Source organism: Trichosurus vulpecula, chromosome 9, assembly GCF_011100635.1.
Source record: "Trichosurus vulpecula isolate mTriVul1 chromosome 9, mTriVul1.pri, whole genome shotgun sequence".
Lineage (NCBI taxonomy): Eukaryota > Metazoa > Chordata > Mammalia > Diprotodontia > Phalangeridae > Trichosurus > Trichosurus vulpecula.
In genome coordinates this window covers 41,718,574-41,742,113 of record NC_050581.1, presented here as the reverse complement: position 1 = coordinate 41,742,113, position 23,540 = coordinate 41,718,574, and the positions used below count along the sequence as shown (strand labels likewise).

Genomic DNA, 23,540 nt, shown 5'->3' with positions numbered 1-23,540 from the left:
CATGGGGTTTTTTTGACCACTTTTCAGACATTCCATTTCACCCCTGCTCACAACCCTACTCCACATCAATCCTGGATCACACTTGGTTCTTTCTCTGGGGCACTTTCTTCTCTGATGCCAGGCTGCCTGACATGGGCATCAGGGAATTGACTGAGGTCAGGACTGATCCTTTTTTGCAAGATTCTCTAGACTGGAGTGCTCTGCCTTTTATGGTTGGTGTTGGCCTGAAGCGGCCTGTCATTAACTGTTCCTTTGGGACTCTCACGCAAACCAGATGTCTTTGTCTAGAAGCCTCCCATGTGAGTGGGATATAAAATAAACAGAGAGAGTGGCCTAATTGGGCTTCCTTATCCCTCAAATATACTATGTACTTATTTTTTAAACTTTTATTTTAAAACAGGGTTTTAAAAATGCAGGCTGATAGGTCACATATTCTGACAAAAACTTCTCCTGACCTTCAGGATTGCAGAACATGGTTGGTCATTCACTGTGTCAGGATCAAAGAGAGCTTTGTGAGCACGTTGGTATATTTGACTCACTGCTCCAAAGCAAGGGAGCACACACAGAAAAGGACAGTGCATTTTTGGGTCAGCTCTTTCTGTGGTTTATAAATGAACATGGGCACAGTCCCACATGATACCAGGTGGTTTCTCTTTGTGTGTGTTTGTGTAATTTTAAATGATACAGACAGTTGCAGGAGGCATCATTCTAAAGATCAGGTGGTCATGACTGCACAACAGATAATTACAGACATGACTAAGTTTATGAGAATAACTGTCCTCACCATATCCTTATGAAGCACACGATTGTGAGTCAGGCATCAGGCAGGACATATATGATTACGGGATCACAAGCAGGAAGGGACCACAGAATCCCTCTCATTTTGTAGATGAAGAAATTGAGTCCCAGAGATGACAAGCAGCATTGGGCAGTGGAAAATGTGCTAGACTTGGGGTTAGAGAATCTGGGTTTAAATCCCACCTCTTCCACTAACTCTCAAAGGCACCTTGAATAAGTCACTTTTCCTGCAAGAGTCAAAGTCTGAGCTTACATTTCATATCCCTTTGCTAAAGATCGTGAGCCACCACTGGCTATTATTGGGTCTCTCGTTGTTCTTGGGGATGTGGACAGTGTTAAAGATAATTGGAGACTGACCCAGGAAAAGCTTCCCCTTTCCCACTGCTGGGAACTGCCTTAGTTTCCAGCTCTCTGCTGTTACAAAAAGTGTCCCTATAAATATTTTTGTACATATCTGTCCTTCCCAATTTCTTTGATCTCTTTGGAACATAAGACTAGGAATAGTACCCCTGGATTGAAGGGTATGCATAGTTTGCTGAGTTTTGGGGGTATAGTTCCAAATTGTTTTTAAGAATGGCTAGACCAAATCATAGGTTCAACAAAAGTACAATAGAGTACTTGTCCTCTCATGATTCACCCAGCAATTGTCATTCTCCATTTTTATCCTTGTTGCCAATTTGATGGGTTTAAGGTGGATCCTCAGAGTGGTTTTAAAATATGTTTCTCTATGATTAGGGATTTTTTCATATGGTTGTTGATAGTTTATTTTTCTTTTTTTGAGAACTGTCTGTCATACCATATGACCATTTATCTACTGAGGAATGTCTTTTGCCCTCATACATTTGAAACCGTTTCATATCTTTATCAGGGAAACCTGCTGCAAAGATTTTTTTCAACTCATTCCCTTCTAACGTTAGCTGCATTGGTTTTGTTTGTACAAAAGCTTTATCTCTTTTGGCCCTCTCCAACCTTTGTTGGATCAAAAATTGTTCCCTATCTATAACTGAAAAAGTTATTCTTCTATTCTATTCTTCTAATTTGTTTATGGTAAAACCTTTATGTATGCGTCTTACATTTACTTGGAGCTTATGTTATATGAAATGTTGATCTGATCCTAATTTTTGTGAGACTACTTTCTGGTTTTCCCACCAAATCTGCCAAGCAGTGAATCCTTACCACAGTAGTTGAGGTCATTGCATTTATCAAATACTATACTGCTATGTTCATTTGCTCCTGGATTTTGTGTTTTAATTTATCCTATAAATCAACTTTTCTACTTTCTACTTTCTAACTAAATAATTTTGATGATTACTGCTTTGTAACATAGTTTGAGCTCTGGTACTGCCCCCTGCAGTTTATTTTTCATACTTTATTTTTCATTATTTCCAGGGAGATTATTGATCTTTTCTTCCTCCAAATTAATTTTATTATTTTTCTTCACTCTATAAAGTACCTTCTAGCCCTTGGATTGAAATAGCTGCTATTTGTCATAATAAAGAAAGGTCCAATTTTTCTAAGCTTTATAATGTGTGTGGATGTATGTTTTCTTAACAGAAACAGATACTTTATTTTGTTAGTTGGGATGGTCAGGCCTTGTTGGTTTTAACCTCAATTTCCTAAGGTTCCTATTGCTGTCTTCCACCTCCTCTCATGTGTGGGGTCTCATCATTGAAAGACTTCAGTGTCCCTAATGAGAGCTCTGTGGTTGGCTATCCCCATGCCAGGCACTGCTGCAGGCTTCCATTCCCACCCTGCCCCCACACCCGCCATTTGGAGTGCTGTTTTGGGCTTTCATCCTGTTCACCTGAGCTCTTAAGGCTTTCCCACTAGTGTGGCTCTTCCAACTCTTAGGCTATTGTTTTGTGTAGCCCTTGGCTAGATCAGGATGCTTACTTATGTTTCGTTGGATTTCTCAATCGTTACTTGATCTGGTACCTTTTAAAATTTTTATTGCTGGAGTATATTTGGAAGAATTGGATTCCTCTTTGATCTTTCCCACTGCGATTTAAACCAGAAGACACTACAAGATTTTTAGGTGAGTTCAAGCATATTTAACCATAAGGGGAAAACATGAAAATGATTTGTTGTTGTTATTCAGTCATGTCCAACTCTTCATGACTCCATTTGGGGTTTTCTTGGCAAATATACAAGAGTAGTTTGTCATTTCCTTCTCCAGCTCATTTTTCAAATGAGGAAACTGAGGCAAACCAGGCAAAGTGACTTGCCCCAGGGTCACACAGCTAGTAAGTGTCTGAGACAGGATCAGAACTCATGAAGAGGAGTCTTTCTGACTCCGGGCTTGGCACTCTATCCACTGTACCACTTGGCTGCATGTATAAGGAATTTATACTGTGGATTTTTTCTGCTTCTTAGATCCTTCTTATATTTTTCAAACTATTAGAAGAAGCAATGTCCCACACTCCCATGCTTCACCTTGGCTAGGGGTGCATTCCTAAGAAACTGTGTGATAGACTAAGTTAATGAAACTGTAGATTCTGCCCTTTCCCATAACTACTAGGATTTGTAAAATCATATTTAATTTGGTATCACTTAATGATACATTCCATGAGTACACTTCGTCCCCATGTCCCAGAAATGTACCATTTACATCTTCTTGACAAAAGCGAGGGAAGGGATGCCTAATGTTGGTATTCTAGGAATATAGTGTTTTTAATTCTTGAGGACAGGGCAGAACCCTATAAACATCAAGGCGACTCTGAATAAACCCTGTATAGCAAATTGTAATATCAGGTGAAAGAGTCATAGATTTAGAGATGGAAGGGATGTTAGAGGCATCAAAACCACTCCTCACCTCATTTTACAGATGAGGAAACTGAGGCAGAGACTTTGCTGAGGGTCACCCAGCTAACATCTTGAGGCAGGCTTTAAACTCAGGTCTTCCTGATTCTACATTTACGTATTCAATAAAAAAAATATTGAAACCTAATAAACTTGACAGTCGAAAGGATCTTTTCCCTTGATCCTTAGCATTAAGAGAACTTCTATATAGTTCCAAATATTTCCATCAAAGGCTCTTTTATAAGACATAGTGATGTGGAAAGTGTAAAATTAGTGGCTGGGATTCCATAATCTCTAAAGTCATTTAATTTAATGTTTCATGGCTCATGCTTGTGTTTGTTGCAGAGGCTAGTCCTCCCCTCTATTTCAGGTCTGCTTTTTATCACCAAGGCTGGAATGATGGACAAAGAGAGCATGATGAAATGTGGATTACTGGGACACACTGTTATCCTTCAGAGAACAGCTCTTTAGCTGGTCGTAGGGGGAGGGGAGGGTGGTGGTGGTGGTGGCAAATGATAGGTTGGGATTGAGAGAGAGAGAGGGGAAAGAGAGTGGCCATCTGTAACAGCCTGAATTTTATTTTATTTTTTACTTGAAGTGGTGTATCATGTGTTTCTCTTAATCTGTTGTAGCCAATGTGGCAGAAAAATAAAGCAAACTAGTCTCCACTCTCCAGAGCTGTGAATGTGAAGCCAGTGTTATCAGTGAAGGAGCATTAAGAAAGCCTGGGTGAAATTGGAGGCAGGATGAGAATCTGGGCCAGCCAACTCAGGGAGATGGTTTGAAATGAGCCTTGAACTGAAAGTCAGGTGACTTGGCTACTAATGAGCTGTGTTACCTTGGGCAAGTCTCTTACCTTGTCTAGATATCAGCTCCCTTATCTACAAAACGAGGGAATTGGACCAAGTGGTCTCCTGAATCTCTTTTAGTTTTAATGTTATTTGTATGTTATGATGCAGTAGTATGATACAGTGAGGGTTAGGATGGTATACTGAACAGACAGAGTGGAGTGGAGTGAAGTCCGAAGGACCTGGGTTCAAGTCCTACCTCAGACCTAGGCTGCATGGGTGACCCTGGGCAAGTCACCTTATCTTTTTGGGTCTTAGTTTTTTCATCTGTAAAAGGATGGGTTTGGACTAGATGGCCTTTGAGGTCCCTTCTAGGCCCAGATTTATAGTTCTGTGACTCATTTGAACACTAATATTATTTTTCTATCTGAAGAACTTACCTTTGTAGGTTTTTACCATTAGGGCTAGAAGATACTTGAGAAGCCATCTAATCCAACTCTTTCATAGATTAGGAAACAAATGTCCAGAGAAATTAAATGACTCCATGGGTGGGGAACCTGAATCTAATTCTAATCTATCTGGGTTCTAATTCCAATCCTTGGACTTCAACAATCTGTGTTTTCCACTATACTCTGCTGTCTTTCACAAGCCAGATGTCTATGTCCATAAATGGCTGTATTTTTGGTCAAATATTGATTTAGGAACATAGTTCTGCTGATACTAAGAGAGAAAAGGGGGAGGCCTTTGTCTGGGAGCTCACTAGAGGACATTTTCAGGCATTTCTAGGGTCTCAAAGACTCCAGAGGGACACTGTTTGATTTTGTGCATGACAGTTATGCTATGCATACCTTTGAAACGACATTAAGATCTCCTTTTTTTACCAGCTTATTTGTACTTTCTTTCCCCAAAGAAAGTTGGGATGGGGGAAAGAAAATTGGGAACTAGGTGACCAGAAAGTAAAAAGTAGCCCCAAGTCATAGTTTTTGAGGAATACCCCCTTCAGACACATTTCAACTAGCATCTAATTTTGTTGTAGGATAACAAAAAGAGGAACAAAACAGTGTTATGTGAAAGAACATTGTAGGGAGTATGTGTGTGATATTTCCATGGGAACAATATGCTAAAAGTTATTTTGGCTCATTGGCCAAATAGTGTTCTAAAGGGACTGAAGAATTGGAGTTGTGTTTGTCTATAATGCAGTAAGGGGATTATTGTGAAACAAATGATCAGAATACATGTGGATTGATTTCTGGGCTTAGAAATAGGAAGGATTAAGTTTGAGCCTCGCCTCAAATACTCACTGGCTGTGCGATGCTGGGCAAGTCACTCTAACCTTTTCAGCTTTGGTTTCCTCCTGAGGAAAATGGGGATAAAAATATCTGGCACCCCCACAGTATTGTTTTGGGGATTAAATTATAAGATATATCAAGAGCTTTGCAAATCATAAATCACTGTATGAATTATCAGTTATCATCCTTATCATCAGGGCAACATTAGGCAGTACACGGTGACACATTTGTTACAGGCTTTTAGGATTAGGATAAAGAGAAATTTCAGGATTTAGGAGAAAGGCTTATGGATTGTTCCTGGCAAGCATTTGAAATTTGAAATCTTAGGTTGGTCTTAAATGACTGGTGGATGACTTAAGTGTTTTGGGCTCCAATGTGGAGTTTAATGGATTTTATTGTATACATAAACGGGCATATATTTATATTAGATAAAACATGCATAAGCTTGCCAAAGTTATTTCCTTTTAATATAGCGATTGATCTTAGATAGCATCAGTGAAAATAAGCATTAGTGTATACCGAGGTAGCTACTTATGGGAATGGGCCTAAAACAAGGAATATGCAGTAGACTTCTATGTCTCACTAATTTGAACTGGTTTTAATTGCATTAGGTGTTGGCTGAAATTTGGTCCTTAAAAGTGCCTGTAAAGAGAGGCCCCATTAAGCAAACTGAGAGTATGAAAAGCTTGTAACAGGAATGTCTGAATAAGAGTGGGGAACCTGCGGCCTTGAGGCCACATGTGGATCTCTAGGTCTTCAAGTATTGCCCTTTGTGAAATTTGGATTCAGTCGAAGGGCTGCACTTGAGGACCTAGAGAGCCATATGTGGCCTTGAGGCCACAGGTTCCTCACCCCTGAGAGAAAATCAGAGTTTCAAATACTTTAGAAGCATCACTGACATGCAACTGATAGGTAATGTCCAACTGTTTATTCACTACAGAATTCCCTCTAAAATTTCCATTTCACAAAACTTTATTAGACTAATTTTAAGTTGCTGAAAATATTTTAAGTAATTCTTTTACAAAATATTCTCTAACTCAGATTTTTAATTCATATTGATTCAACTCCCCTATTCACTTGGGATAGCCTTTTTCTTCGCTTTAATTGAGTTTCCAGAGGAAGTTATGTCTATTCTCCTCCAAGAATAAATCCATGGTGTTCATATTTATTCCATAGATGAGAAATCATGTGAGGTTCTGGACAGCTGCCTTTTTGAGACCCCAGGTGCTTGAGAGCACAACACTGTCTGCTGATACGCAATATGTTTGTAAATCACAACCAAATTGCTAACATCATGATATTTTGTGTTTTTCTGCAATGGTCAAAAGTATAGTGCACAAGAAAAGATTCAGTTTTGAAACAAATTCATGTCCACATGTGCATGTCTCTACAATTTTCCATCTGGAAGGTATTTCTGAAATGTTTACTAGGATCTGATAATATAACTGAGGGAAAACAACTATCCCCATCAGATTATAAAAGGGAAAAGAGAAGAAAATTAGCAGCCTTGGGAAAAAATGTTGTCTCCAGTGTTCCTGGTGAGGCTCCATCTCAGATCTGTACATAGGCCAATCCAGAAGACAACTATTGAACTTGGTTCCACAGAGTATTTACATAGCAATATGCTAACTTTTTTAACCCTTCCTTAGTCCTCCTTATTCCCCAATTCACTTTATACGCTGAAGAGGGGGTGAAAAGAAGATAGAGGACTAGAAAAAAAAAGGGAAAGGAAAATTCAATGGGGCATATATATACACATATATGTATATATACATACATTCGCATACATGTGTGTGTGCATATATAGATATGTGCATATATATGTATATATACATTTATATATATATATATATATACACACACACAGACATAGTTATATGCTAGAAATCAAGGCAGAGACAACATTCTGGCAAATGAGAAGTAGAAGCTGAACACTTAAGAGTTGAGATAAAAAGAAAACCTCAAAAACAAAAAAAAAAAACCTAAGAAAAGGGAAGAGCTTAGGATATGAAGACATTTTCTAAGAAAGGTTAGAAGAGAGCTCTCGTGAGGAAAGGGAGGAAGTTATTAGATAAGGATCAAAGGAATAAGAAACAGTAAAGAAGAATGAAGTGTTAACGTAGAAGGAAATCAGAAGTCCAAACACAATAGAGACACATTTATTTTTTGAATGACTTTTAAAATGGTTAAAAGGGAATATAAAATAAAAGATGTAAAGAGAGAGTACATACCAACCAAAGAAAAAACATTGTTAAAGAACCTGAAACAGTTAGAAGAGGAAGGCAAAAGTAGCTGTCAGAATTTGGCTGATTGGCTGTTTTATTTCATCAAAGCACTAACCCCCATTTCATACTGAAACTTAACACAGAGAAACCAGATGCCGCTGTTAGCTATTGAGAAAGTGAGAGAATGAAATCATCTTTGGTAAAATATGGATGATAACTTTCCCTAGGTGGGAGGAGTAAGTAGGTTCTGTTATGTATCCTCTAGATAATGGACCACTGCTCACAAGTGGTCTCTTTACCATGTGAATTTTGTCACCGGCTCATTTAGTCCCTCTCCCCAAAACCTCAAGGAACCGTTTTTCTCATGTCTGCCATCACTCTGCCCTTCCCTTGCCTTGGCAAGCTTCTGGCTTTGGATCCCTCCTACTAGTGGGGGGACACCGGGGGTATGAGGCATCTTGTTGGACTTCAGCCCATCTCAGACACCCACTGCTGCCTCTGCCCTCTCACACATGCGTTGTAGAATGCGGTGAATACTGGTGAAGCTGGGCCTGTCGGCAGGCAGCTTGCTCCAACAGAGACGCATCAGGTTGTACAGCTCTAGAGGGCAGTTCTCGGGGCAGGAGAGGATGTTGCCATCCCTCACATAGAAAATCACCTCCTCATGTGCCATCCCATAGTAGGGCTGCAGGCCATAGGAGAATATCTCCCAGAGGACCACCCCATAGGCCCAGACATCAGACTCTGTTGTGTAGCGGTTGTAGAAAATGGACTCTGGGGGCATCCAGCGGATGGGGATGGCATCATTCTCATTGGCTTTGTAGTAGTCTGCTGAGTAGATGTTCCTGGAGAGGCCAAAGTCAGCAATCTTCACCACCATATTATTACCCACCAGACAGTTCCTGGTGGCTAAGTCCCGGTGGACAAACTTGCGTTCTGAGAGGTAAGCCATGCCAGCTGCTACCTGCCTGGCAATGCAGAGCTGCTCAGCACAACATAGGGGAGGGGGTCCTGGGCTGGACAGTCGGACCCTGGTAGCCAAGTTAGTGTGGCTGAGGTTGCACACTGTCCGAGGCGACATGTTTCGGAGGTACTCGTTGAGGTCCCCATAGGCCATATACTCGAACAGCAAGCACATCGGCTTACCGACAGCACACACTCCTAGAACCGAAACAGTATGGTCAGTTATGTTTGCTAGATGACAGAGAGGGCAGGAAAAGTGGTCACAGGATCCTAGGGTCACAGATCTAGTGCTAGAAGGGACCTCAGCAGTCATGTAAGTGCATTATTTTACAGATGGGGAAGCTGAGGCCCGTGGAGGTTATATGGTTATCACAGTGTCAGAGATGGGATTGGCTCACAGGTCCTTTGATTCTGGAGGCTGTGTTCTTTCTATTATCTCACCATGCCTTGGTGGTTGGGAGTTGAAGTGTAATAATCACAGAATTGTAGTGTCATCACCAGCTATCCAATCCATATCCAAAATGGAGTTTCTAACAACAGATTTGACAAGATCTCCCTGCTTCACCATTCCATAGCCCTCTAACTTTTATAATTGGGGCAATTTAATTCCCAATTCTGGCCTCAACTCTACCTTGGATTATGGGGAATATAAGGAACCCTAGGCCCATAGTTCAGTGTCAGCCACCTTTACTGTTGATCTTTAGAGCCTTTCCAATAACTGAATTCTTGCCTTGTTCTTCTGCAACTATTCCTTTGCCTTACCATCAGTGTTTCTAGGTACCAGCATCCATCCTATCCCTAAATGCCAGGCCATATAACTAAGTTTTGCTACCAAAATTTTCCTGATGTTAGTAGACTACCTGCCTATCTGGACTTCCATATGCTGCCTACTGTTGGAATCTCTTAATACATGATTTACTCTTCTGTTTGAAGCTCTGTCTCTAGCCAGACCTGCCAATGCCACCCGCCTTCCTGTCTCTAACTATTCCAATATCCAAGTGCTTAGATATTCCCCTTCTCCCCATCCTCCAATACCGCCCCCAATCATATTCCCTATTATTGTAGATATCTCATCTTGATCATCTATAGCCTTTCCCCCTCCAGCCTAGGAAAAGCTCCAGTTGTCATAGCAGGATTCTGAGAATACATACTGAGTACAAATTGGTCTTTTGAGGTAGAAGAGAAGGCAAAAGAACAGGAGGTATGTATTATTCTCTGTCGTGACAGAGGTCGAGGAAATGACCAAGGGGGACCATAAAGAAAGAAGAAGGAAAAAAGATTCTGAGAAAGGAGATACATATCTTTATCTATGATAAGAACTTAGACTGTGGAAACATGATGTAGAAAAGGGAAGGAAGAAGAAAGACCTTTGAAGTGATAGTATAACATCTCATTAGTAGGTTTTCAGCTGAAAGTGTCTTCTGTGAGGAACGCAAAGGAGCTAGCAGAGAAGGTTTCATCTTGTGTCCAAAGGCAATAACTATTTCCTCTTGATCTTTTCACTTGACATTAGTTGCAGTAAGATTAAGAAAATTTATTATGTAAAAAAGATCTGAGGATCTTAGTGGACTGCAAGCTCTATGTAAGTTAAAAGTGACATGCAAAGTAAAAAAGGTAATGAGATCTTAGGCCTCATTAAGACTTTTTTTTTTTTTTGGTTGATTAGTCATGTCTGACTCTTGGTGATCCTATGTGGGGTTTTCTTGGCAAAGATTCTGGAGGGCTTTGCCCTTTTCTTCTCCAGCTCATTTTGTAGATGAGGAAACTGATACAAACAGGGTTAAGTGACTTGCCAGGGTCACACAGCTAGTAAGTATCTGAGGCCAGATTTGAACTCACGTCCAATGCTCTATATACTGTGCTGCTTAGCTGCCCTAGGGACATAAAAAATTAAAGGTGATAGTTATAGAAATCATTTAACCTCTCTGGACTTCAATTTACTCATCTGTAAAACGAGAGATTGGACTCATGAGATCGTTTCTTGTTGTCTATTTATGATCCATGACCTAATTACTAAATTGCCTCAGCAGGTAATGAATTCTCTGTAAGTTAGATGTTCACTTGTTGAGAATGCTATAGGGGATTTCCTTCCACCCTTCCTTCCTTCCTTCCTTCCTTCCTTGCTTCCTTCCTTCCTTGCTTCCTTTCTTCCCTCCTCCTCCCTCCCTCCCTCCCTTCCTCCCTTCCTCCCTCCCTCCCTCCCTTCCTCCCTTCCTCCCTCCCTTCCTTCCTTCCTTCCTTGCTTCCTTCCTTCCTTCCTTCCTTCCTTCCTTCCTTTCTTCCCTCCTCCCTCCCTCCCTCCCTCCCTTCCTCCCTTCCTCCCTTTCTCCCTTCCTTCCTTCCTTCCTTCCTTCCTTCCTTCCTTCCTTCCTTCCCTCCTTCTTTCTTTCCCTCCTCAAGTGACATTTTGATGAGATGACCTCTGAGGTTCCTTTCAATTCTTAAGGGTCGAGAACTGGAAAAATTACATTTTTGCTTCATTGCTGTTTCAATCTGAGGCAGGATGGTGGAAACAGCATTGGACCAGGAGCCAAGTCCCACCCCAGTCATTTAATGGTCAACTAACTGGTAACTAACGGTAGCACTTTACTCTTTAGTCTTGAGTGTTGCTCAATAAAACGGGAATATTAGTACCTGCCCCGTTAATCTCACAGGGTAGTGAAACACTCAAGTGTGATAATGGGTGTGCAGGGTGCTATAGAAATGTAAAAGCATTATTGCAGTTCTTTTCTATCAGTGATGATAATAGAAAAGATGGCATATGAATGAAGATGTTTAGGGATTAATAGGTAACATTCTAAAATACCCCAAGATTTTTGGAGGCGCTAAAGAAGACAGAATTTTTGAAATTCTTACTCTGAACCATGTTAAGAATATGTGGTTTAGGCAGGTAAAAATTTGAATATCAAATCTTTCCCTTTCTGTCTGACACCACCCTCCCAGCCTTAACATCAAACCCGATCTTGAGATTTTACTATGATTTCTCATTCTAGGGGCTTCATCAATCAGCATATCCCTATAGACACAATTAGAAATTAATAAATAACTACACCTTATTACTCTGGGTAATTGGATGTTGCTTCTAGAAATTTCTCTAGAAATAAGATACTATTCTACCTGTGAAGGTACTTAATAAGATCCTGCCTGTGGTTTCCTAAGTTATTGATCGTGCATGTCTCATGAGATGGATCTGAGGAGAAAGAATGGGACTTGGTGTGAATAAACCCTAGGTATATAAATTCCCCATTAGACTTTTAATCAAGATATCTCTCTGAGCCTCAGTTTTCTCATCTGTAAAGTGGGGATTAATAATAGCACTTCCCAGGGTTGTTAAGATCAAATAAGATAATATATGTAAATAATTTCGTCAACTTTAATTGCTATTGAATGACTAACAGTTATTATCTACTATGCACAAGGCACTGTGCTAGGCGCTATTCTTTGCTGTCTGACACACAATGATTATAACCGATTGTGTTTTTTACATCACACTCTCTTAAGAGTAGCAAGTTTTTTTCCCCTAACAGTTCTCACTATATTCCTGGATTCCTATATTCCTGGTCATCTTAAGGTCAAGCAGAAAAAAAACCCATAATCTGGGAATCAGAAACCCCAAATTCTGGCTATAGCTCTGTCATTAATTGATCTCAGAACAAGTCTCTGCAGCTGGCTGTCGTTTCCTTATCTGTGAAGTGATGAGGTGGGATCGGATGACTTAAGGTTCTCTTACATCCCAGAATTCTATGAATATCTCAGGCACTTATGCCTTTTTCTAACATGGATTGAGAAACTGAAGCGTGTTGGAATGTCCAGACTGGGACACATTCATTGCACTTAGAAAGGACTGATGTTTGACCTAAGGACCTGAAGACCCTGCTCTAGGAATCTGCCTAGGCTCCTTTCATAGGAAATGTTATCCTTTACTATATAGTTAAAAGGAATAGCAAGTTGTATATAATAGCTTTGCTGTTTCATGCGCAATCATCTTTTTTTATTATGCCACATTATGGAAGTGTTTTATTCCATAAATTAAAAATAAAATACATAATTTTTTTAAAAAAAGAAATGTTATCCTAGGCTGAGTGTTCCTTAATGCTTGTCCGGCTCTTTTTCTTCTCAATGCTATTTCCTTCCAAGAAATAGGAACTTTTCATGAAATGTGGTTGAGAATACTACTGCAAAGAATGAGTATCAGGAAAACCAGACTGAGTGTTTACAAGACACGGCCAGTGGCATTTCTATGCATTCCTCCACGTACATCAGCCTCATTCTGAGCTCTCTGTTGGGCAATATAGACAATCCTGTTGCTAGGGGATACTTTGCCGTGCATACTGTAGGGCTTCTCCCCAAACCATGCAAAGTCTGTGATTGGAAGACAATGCTTCATTACTGCTGGTGGTCTGGGTTATTGTGAAATCCCAAATGCTTCAACAGAGCCAAGTACGCAGTGTTTGGAGAGACCGTAACCAGGACCTGAGATTGGAGCTTGAAAACCATCTAGAGGAGGCTTCTAAGTCCCCTGGGGTTCCAGTCTAGTGGTTTTCCTTTCACACTTTAAAAGAGCGAGTTACAATAGGACCTCCCTATTATCCTGTTCTTAGGGTCCAGGCTGCGACAACAGTTTGGAGGAAGAGGAACAATGATAATAACAGGTAATGTTCATATAATAACACTTGAAGGTTTTCAAAGCTCTTTCCAAATATTATCATATTTGGTCCTCACAACAACCCTGGGAACCAGATGCTATTACTGATCCCCATGGAAGGAGGTAAAATGACTTGCCCAGGGTCACATGGCTAGTAAGTATTTGAGGTAGAACTTGAACTCAAATCTTCCTAACACTAGGTCTGATGCTCCACCCCTTCTCCAAGTAGCCAACCTTTGTTATATAGTAAACAATGCCCTGCAGGTATTTCAGGAACATGGGATCATAGAGGTCATGGAATCCAACTCCTTCATTTTACAGATGAGGAAACCGAGGCCCATAGGGGTAAAGTGGCTTGCCCAGTGAGTATGGATTTGAACCAGATCTTCCTGACCCCAACACTGTCCCATACTGTCCCAGGAATATGGTATATGTTAGAAATAAACCAGAGACAGTAATGGATAGAACCAAAAGTTTCACAGTGGAACTGTGAGATTATTTTTTTTTCTTTTAAAGAGGCATCACATAGGGGAAATAGGAAGTAACACAGAATAAGGGAAAAGAAGGGCCAGTGGATTCATACATTTAGTTGCCTTTTCTGTACTTTCAAGTTGATTCTTTATGTTGGAATCTGGGAAAGCAGAGATGTCTAGTGTCAAATGACTAATAAGCTTATGTAAAGGTTGTAAAAAGTGTTTTGTAGATGCTCCCAATACACAATTGTGTAAGATTTTAAAAAATCATTTGTAAACCTTTATTTCCATAAAACTCTTAAAAATCAAAGAGCTGTGAGGATAGAGTTGAATATATGTGAAAGTCGTGCATAGCTCTCTATAGGAGGGAAACATGGTGGAGTGAGAAGGCCCCAGAGTTAGGGGATATAAGGTGTGACTCTAGTTCTGCTACTTACCAATTGTCGAACAAGTCACCTAACCCTTCGAGTTTCAATGTTTTCATCTGTCTAGTTGTATTACATTTGACTGGCAGCTAGGTGGAGTAGCGGATAGATAGCTGTACTTGGAATCGGGAAGTCCTGAGTTCAAATACTGCCTCAGGAACCTTTCTAGGAAAGTCACAACCCTTGCCTACCTTAGTTCCTTCATCTGCAAACTGGGGATAATTATATAGCACCTACTCACAGGGTCGTTGTGAGAATAAAATCCTCTACACACCCACACCCCCACACACCCCCACACACTCACGTATGTATATGTATATGTATGTATAATGTGTATATGTATTTGCACATATCATGTGTGCATATGCATATCTATATAGATGCATATATATATATATATATATATATATATACACTAGCTAACATTCATATAGTGCTTACTATGTGCCCAGCCCTGTGCTTAGTGCTTTACAATTATTATCTTATTTAGTTCTTACAACAAACCATGGAAGGTAGGCTCTATATTATTATCCCCATTTTACAGATGAGAAAGTGGAGGCAAACAGAAGTTAAGTAATTTGCCCAAGGGCATATGGCTAGTCAGCACCCGAGGATGGATCTGAGCTCATGATTTCCTGACTCCAGGCCCAACACTATTCACTGTGTCCTCCTAGGTGCCCCATATATAATATCTATGTAACTCTGTGAACCTTAATGTGCTATATAAACATTAGCTGTAATAATTATAATAATTATCATTATTATCATTGCCTGACATGGTTGTTTCAAGGGTCATATCAGACAATATATGTAATGGATGATATAAATGTTTTCTATTATATACATATAAAACATCAGGCAGCATTATGGATATTAAATGTGCCTTAAGAACCAAATCAAAAAAGAAAAAAATTGAGGCCATGGGGAAGTTTTATAACAGGGTAGCTAGCTTCTTCTTGGAATTATACAAACCCCCCACCTTTTGCTTAGCTATAGCTTCTTTTTCCCCCTGAGAAATGAGAAGTGTTTTCCAGACATCTTGCTCTTCCTGACACCAGCCAAACAAAGGTGTTTATGAATGGAGAAACTGAGTTGCATGAGCAATGATGTGACTTATTATTGGGAGTAATGTCATAGAGTAGCAGATCACATGACTTCTAGTGCATGCATCGAATCACTGGGCACATTTTGCTATTTTTTGGCTTATGAGTACCCCTACAGGGTCTAAAGAATGCCCACATGTGCCATGTGAAGAAAATACAGAAGCAAGAGAGAGAGAATCATGGAATTTTAGAGCCAGAAGGTATATACCTTCAGAGATCAGCCCATCATAATATTATCTGATAGCTGATCATTCAGAAAGGAAGCAAGAAAGGGAGAAAATGGAGAGAAAAAAAAAGAAAGAGGTAACCATGATGCCTTGAAGGCCGCCAGAAATTAATGCTGGTGATATTCATTGGAACCAGTGTAATAAATTACCTATCCCTGCAATATTGCTCTTGTGTGAGAGACAGCATGGTATAGTGTTAAGAGCATTGGAAATAGTGTCATGGAACCCCAGCGCTCAATTCCTCGCTATGCTATTTAACCTGTGACCTTAGGTATAAGTCATTTCCTGTCTTCCACATCTCAGGACATCCTCATTTGTTTGTAGGGAGACAGAAGATTTTGCAATAGCACTCAGGCTTCAATGTAAAAGAATTTGAGTCAGAGAAGTTATAAGATAGAGGGTTCTCCATCTGCCTGGCCTGAATAGCTTTACTATGCATCCCTGTCAGCAGCAAATGGAGGGGAATGAGGGTTTCACTGGCCAAAATCGAAGTCTTCACCAAAGTCTTCAGGCTTCTGAGAACCCTACACACATAAGTGGGGAAGGCCACAGGTACTACGTTCAAAATGAAGAGCTTGCCAGGGATGGGGAACCTGCGGCATCAAGGCCACATGTGGCCATCTAGGTCCTCAAGTGCGGCCCTTTGTGGTTTCAAGGCTGCAGGTTCCCCACCCCTGGAACTTAGACTCAAAGATCTCTGAAAACCACTTTGGCTTTAAATCCCCTGATCCTGCAATTACTAATTCATTGCGCCCTCCCCAGCAATGCCTCACCACCGTAATCTTTTTCATTTCAAATTATCCGAACCTCCGTAAGTGGGTGAGGGGAGTGCTGCTCTTAAAGTCACCATCTCTGATCTGAGTTTCAGGAGGGGCAGCTTCAGGAATAATCCATAGCTTCCCAAGGTAATCCTGATCATGCATTTTCCTTTCATACCTAGCAGCCTAACAATGTTTGGATGATCAAACTCTGCCATGAGGGCCGCCTCCCTCTGGAAATCCGCCTGCATGTCTGCCGAGGCTTCTTCTTTCAGCATCTTCACTGCCACCATGGTAAAAGGCTCATAAGGTCGTAGGCCGGGAGCTCTGAGGATCAAAAATGGAGATCAATGTTTATGTATGCGGTAGCCCACCCCCATCTTCCGTACTGAAAGACCGAGTGTCTAACCAACATACAGCTGTTACGCTGGTCCAAGTAGAGGTGACAGCAGCAATGCTAGGTGTGATTTCTCCCCAATTCTGGTTTTAACATTAAGATAGCTGAAAATTGGTATTATTGCAGTGATTATTTTTCCTTTTCAGAGAGATTTTATTTTAGGGATGTGGTCTATACTCAGACCCATATGAATGCCTCTGGAGTTGATGATGTTAAGGTTTGCAAAGTAATTTGCATATATTATCCCATTTGGTCCTAGAAATTCTATGAAGTAATTGCTATTATCATCCCCATTTTACAGACAAGGAAACTGAGGGAATCAGAGTTTAAGTGACATACCCAGAGTCATACCATCGGAGAGTGGCTAGGCAAGAAATGTGAAGCCAGATCTTCCTGACTCTGTGCAGAGAACTTCACCCACTAGGCCCTCCTGCCCACCTCCATTTGGCATTCCTAATCTTTTTTTTTTAATTTGGAGGGGGGAAGACAGGGCATTTGGGGTTAAGTGACTTGCCCAAGATCACACAGCTAGTAAGTGTGTCAAGTGACTGAGGCCAAATTTGAACTCGGGTCCTCCTGACTTCAGGGCCGGTTCTCTACTCACTGCGGCCACCTAGCTGCCCCTACTCTTAATCTTTTTGTGTATGTCATGGATGCATTTGGCAGTCTGGCAAAATCTCTGGACCCCTTTTCAAAATAATCTTTTTAAATGATTGAAGGAAATGCTAAATTTCAGTTGGAGAGTATTAAAAATAAAGATGTATTTTCCACTTTTGTGGAACCCCTGAAATCTGCCTGTGGAGCTCAGGTTAAGAACCCCAGCTCTAAGATGATATGAGGAGTACTGTCTCTTACTAGAAGAGACCAAATTCCACAAGAGAGAAGTTAAGATAAATTTAACATTTTAACTCGATTTATTAAGCAACGTAATATGAGAAAATCTGACTCCAGGACTAAAATTTGTTGGTTTTTTTTTTTTGGAGGGAGGGAGAGGGGTGGCAACTGAGGTTAAGTGACTTGCCCAAGGTCACACAGCTAGTAAGTGTCTGAGACTGGATTTGAACTCAGGTCCTCCTGACTCCAGGGTGCTCTATCCACTTTGCTGCCCTAGGACCAACGTTTCTACTACGCCTCCAAATAACAGGTCTGTCTTAGAACTCCTCAACCCTGAATCATGACAACTGCGACTTGGAGATTATTGGTAACACTTTCCTTTTAGGTACAACTTGGAAAAATAGACTGTTTGGTGTGATAGAATTTATGAGCTAGTGAAGATCTTAGCATCACCAGCCTCTGCTGCTATCCATACTGCTTTGGGAGCTTAATGGAGGGTGTCCAATGTCCTTGGTAAATGTGGGTGGGATCATGTTTTTTCAGGTCTAATTGAATATTTAAGACCTAACCACCTGTTAAAGAAAAGTTGTTGTGAAAATGAAAATAACGGTTATCAGCTTTAGAGAATGAAAAGACATGTTGAGATCCAAAGGGATCCTTTCATCCTAACATACTTTTTCATTTTTTTAACATACATTTCATTTTATCTCTTCCTTTTTAATATAATTAATCCATTAATCTACATAGAACCATAAAATGTTAGAGTTTAATGGCCATTGAAGATGATCTAATCTCTAAGATTACTCTATAGTAATCTTTACCCAAGAGATGAGGAACCTGGGGCTGAGAGAAGGGAAGTTACTTGGCCCAACCTAAGTGACAAGTTACTGGCAGAGCCAAGACCACCACTAAAGTCTTCTGGCTCCTAAAATTGTGTTCTTATTCCTACACCCTAATCAGGAGGATTATTGTCTGTAAGGGAAGAAAAAATTGAGAATAATTTTTTAAAACAGTAATTTAAAGTGATCTTTAAATGAAATGAAAAAAATATAACAATAGAAAACAGGTAAGTAAATTTGGAAATTGTTCATAGAAAATAACGCACTATATTAAGAAGTCATTGTATGAATATACAAGAATAATGGGAGCCCAGCTTTAGAACTGGGAAGGGTCTTAGATGCCATCTAGTCCAACAACCTCATTTTACAGGTGAGGAAACTGAGACTCAAAGAGGTGAAGAGGCTTATCTAAGGACGAATGAATGGGTAGTAAGTGGCAGAGCCACAGTTTGATCTCAGGTCCTATGTCTTTAGGTTCAGTTCCCATTCTCTGCATTAAATGATTGATTGGGTTTAACTGACTCTTAAGTACCCACAATTCTGTGTGATTGTGTTTATACTTGTCCTTCATCACTTATTTTCTTTCCCACACACCATGATCCTTAAGTGTGTGTGTGTGTGTGTGTGTGTGTGTGTGTGTGTGTGTATGATAGTTCAGTCATTTTTCAGCCCTGTCCAACTCTTTGTGACCCCATTTGGGGTTTTCTTGGCAAACATACTGGAGTTGTTTATATTTCCTTCTCCAGCTCATTTTACAAATGAGGAAACTAAGGCAAACAGGGTTCACTGACTTGCCTGGGGTCACACAGCTAGTAAGTGTCTCAGGTCAAATTTGAACTCAGGAAGATGAATCTTCCTGACTTTACACCCCTGAACTATCTCCCCTGTGCCACCTAGCAGCCACTGTGTGTTACATACTGGATGCCAAATTAAATGGGTAAATAATTTTTATCAAGAAATCTAATAATTTGGTAAAAAAAAACCTGTCATACAAAATTTTATACACATCAAATTCAGTGTGATTCTTTTTCATGTCCTATAACACCCTCACAAAAGCCACCAAAACCACTTCCAAAGGGAAAGGTTCACATCTTCCAACAACAGAAACATTTTTTTCTTTAGAAACTTTACCTTGCTTGAAAGACCCTTCCAAATGCTCCTTCTCCAATATCTCTCACATATTCAATATTATTTCGTGGATACTCCAGGCTGAGGAGTTTGGGGTTCAGAAGGAGCGGCATGCGCTGGTACATAGGGTTGGGGTGAAGTCTGTCCAGCAAGAGCTCAGAAGGGAGAGTTGTGAGTGTGGGGGTTGCAGATTCCCTGTAGAGAAGAGCAATATATAAATCTCAGGTTTGGTTAAAGCAAGGACTTCTTTTGCTCTTACAATAATATCTTCAAAGGACACCTAGTTTATTGGTCAAAAACGTTGGAAGGACCCAAGGAGTCCTTCTGGATGGTCATATCTTGCACTAGTGAGATCTAAGTGTGAATATGATGCAACTCAATAAGCCATTAAAAAGTGCCTGTGTGCCCAGCTCTGTGCTAGGTGCTGAGTCTAGAAAGACGAAACAAACAAACAAACAAACAAACGAAAGATTCCTTTCCCTCAAGAAGTTTTCATTTTATTGGCCATTCTCCAGATTTAACATTAGACTGATTCCAAAGAAATGCAGAAGTCTTTTCAATTGTTCAGTTGGGATTGTTTCATTCCTTGTACTTGTGTGCACAACATCTCAAACAATGCCTAGTAGGAACAGGTGGTTAATAAGTGCTTGTTGACTGATTGGTATTCCAATCATCTGTCACATTCCATAATGACTACCCATAATACCACTAAAATTGTTACACAATTACCCAGCATGTTTGGAACTATCTACCCTGCCAAGTAGGCAAAAAAAAACCGTCTAAATTTTCTTTAATTCTCTCAAACAACTATATTTTGTTTTTCATTAATTAATTTATTTTTAGCTTTTGACATTGACTTCCACAAGATTTTGAGTTCCAGATTTTCTCCCCATCTCTCCCCTGCCCCCACCCCATGACTGTGCATTTTGAATACCCCTTCCCCCAATCTGCCTTCCCTTCTATCAACCCCCCCTTTCTTTCATTCCCTTCCCTTCTATTTTTCTATAGTGCAAGATATATTTCTATACTCATTGCCTGTATAACTGATTTCCCAGTTGCGTACAAAAGCAATTTTTAAACATTTGTCAAACAACTATTTTGATGAAAATAAAAGATGATCCTATGGGCCTTTGTCTTAAAAGACATTACTACTTTTTTTAAAGTTTAATTGATGGCTTTTTTAAAAAAAAATGATATCTTTTGATACCCAGTGCCCTCATCCTTAATTGTATTCCCTTGTAACAAGGAAAAATAGTTTAAGTAAAACTGACCAACAAAATTATGTTTGACAGCATGTCCCTATGGTCTTCCACCTGTCTAAGGAGAGGAGGGAATTATACACTTCCCCATCTGTCTTCTAGGACCAAGAGAGGCCAAATTATTTTTGATAATTACTTGCAAAGCAGGATGACTAATGACAGAGGCGGACTGAGGAAAATAACTGGAGTCACATCTTACACTTGGCTGTGCTGTCTAAAGCAGGACTTCTCTCCTTACTTGAGGGGATGGACTCAAGAAAAGCATAATTTTACCTCTTCTTATTTTTCCACTGTCTTCGCCTTCGGCGGCAGCAAAAGAGAGCAGTCATGGTGAGAAAGCCAATCACTGCAAAGCTGGAGATGATGGCGATGATGACAGTCATCGAGTAGGTGGGTGAAAACGCAGATGAGGAGGAAGGCCGATCTGGAATGTCCGCACTTGGCTTGACTGTAACCAATGGGGAGACTGTGAGAAAACAAAAAATGATGGGTTTTGGTTCAGCGGAAAATGTGAAAGGAGGTTCTGAACTGAAAGTCAGCTGGGAAAGAAATTATACATTCTGAGTCAAGTGCCTAGGAGCTGGGGTCTTCCTGATTACCCAACTGAGTCATCCATTAAGCTAAACACTGACACCAATCTGTAAGGGTTACAATTTTTCAGTTATGTCTGACTCTTTATGACCCCATTTGGGATTTTCTTGGCAGGGATACTGGAGTGGTTTGCCGTTTCCTTCTCCAGCTCATTTTACAGATGAGAAAACTGAGGCAAACAGGGCTAAGTCACTTGCCCAGGGTCACACAGCTAGTGAATATCTGAAATCAAATTTGAACTCAGGTCTTCCTGACTCCACCACCTAGCTGCCCCAAGGTTTACAAAGCACTTCACAAATATCTCATTTTCTCCTCACAACAACCCTGGGAGGGAAGTGCTATTATCCTAATTTTGTGGATGGGAAACTGAGACAGACCTAGGTTAAGTAGTGTGTCAAGCATGTCAAGGTCAAATTTGAACTCAGGTCCTCCTGACTACAGGGCTGGTGCTCTACTCACTATGCCACGTAGCTGCCCCAAAAGTATTTCTTAATTGTTTATTATGTACATTGCTAAGCACTGTACATAATTTTAATTTATTTTGTTTTCTGTTTCATCCTATGAAACGTAGCTCTAGAGACTGAAAAAAGGTAACTCAAAGGTGAGAGCGTGTTGTTCAGAGGTATGATGGCTTGCTCAGGCATGGGTGAAAAGGAATTATTGAGGATTTGGGTTTTAATTTGTGAAGAAATAATTTCAGTGCTAATCATGGAAGCTGCAGTGTAATCTTAAAGAAATTAATTCAGACTGTTCATTGGAAGGACAAATCCTGAAGTTGAAGCTTAAATATTTGACCACAGAATGAGAAGACAAGACTCATTGGAAAAGACCGTGATGTTGGGAAAGACTGAAGGCAAAAGGTGAAGGGGACGGCAGAGGATGAGATGCACAGATAAAGTCGTAGAAACAATGAATGTGAACTTGGACAGGCTTTGGAACACAGTGGAAGATCCAAGGGCGTGGTGTGCTATGGTCCAGGGGGTCACAGAGTCAGACACAACTAAATGACTGAATGACATCAACCAGGTAATCTGACATACATAATTTAATACCGATTTCTGATTTTTTCACTCTGCGTAATTTTATGTCTAGGGCTTATCTTTCTCTCATGAATATCTAGGCTTCTCTTATAGAAAATAATGTAATTCTTCATTTTCAGGTTACTATCTTAGTATGAAGAGGTGGTATAGTGCAGTGGGGTTAGGAAGACCTGGCTTTGTCACATACTGGCTGTGTTACCTTGGGCAAGTCACTTCCATTCCACAGTACCCCAGGAAACTCTAAAGCTAAGTTACAAGGTAGATGCTGGTCTGCTTTGATGTAGGCATATCCTAGTCAACAGCAACCTACACCAATGAAATCACAGGTCTGTTTAAGAAACAAAAATAAAGTTTAGGGTCACAGATTTAAATCGGAAATGGACCTCAGACATTACTTAGTCCAATACCCCCAATTTACAGATAAGAAAACTAAGGCCTAGGGGGGTTAAGTGATTAGCCCATGGTCACACAAGCACGAAATAATGTTAGATTCAAACTCGGGTCCTGTGACTACAAGTTCAGTACTTTTTCTACCATACCATCCTATCAAAGGGCATAACAAACAGATTTGCTTTCATGAGAACCACTGAGCAAAAGTTATAGATCGGCAAATTTTTACTGAATAAAAAAAAAGTTGCCTAACAACTTGAGCAGGGCAACCCCATAAAATGGTCAGTAGGATTTCCCTCAGAAGCTAGGCTTGTCACAGAGGTTGACTCATCTCCATGAGACTTTCTCTTCCATGCCATAGAAACCTCTTCACCCTGGAAGCTACCTTGGATTACTTTCCACATTGGAAGTACCTTCCCTAACTGCAACCTCTTCTTCTTCTTTTTTTTTTTTTGGAGGGGAAAGGCAGGGCAATTGGGGTTAAGTGACTTGCCCAAGGTCACACAGGTAGTAAGTGTCAAATGTCTGAGACCGGATTTGAACTCAGGTCCTTCCTGACTCTAGGGCCG

General features: G+C 40.4%; 1 protein-coding gene across 2 annotated transcripts in view; it reads right to left on the bottom strand.

Moving 5' to 3' along the window:
• Positions 1-8,377: 8,377 nt before the first annotated feature.
• MUSK (muscle associated receptor tyrosine kinase) overlaps positions 8,378-23,540 on the bottom strand; it is a 208,486-nt gene continuing 193,323 nt past the window's right edge. For both annotated transcript variants that reach the window (XM_036739041.1, XM_036739042.1), the window contains 4 exons: positions 21,224-21,416; positions 19,695-19,886; positions 16,672-16,820; positions 8,378-9,060 (listed from right to left, as the gene is read on the bottom strand). In XM_036739041.1, coding sequence (XP_036594936.1) covers positions 8,378-9,060; positions 16,672-16,820; positions 19,695-19,886; positions 21,224-21,416 — 1,217 coding nt within the window. The remainder of the gene's footprint in view (positions 9,061-16,671; positions 16,821-19,694; positions 19,887-21,223; positions 21,417-23,540) is intronic.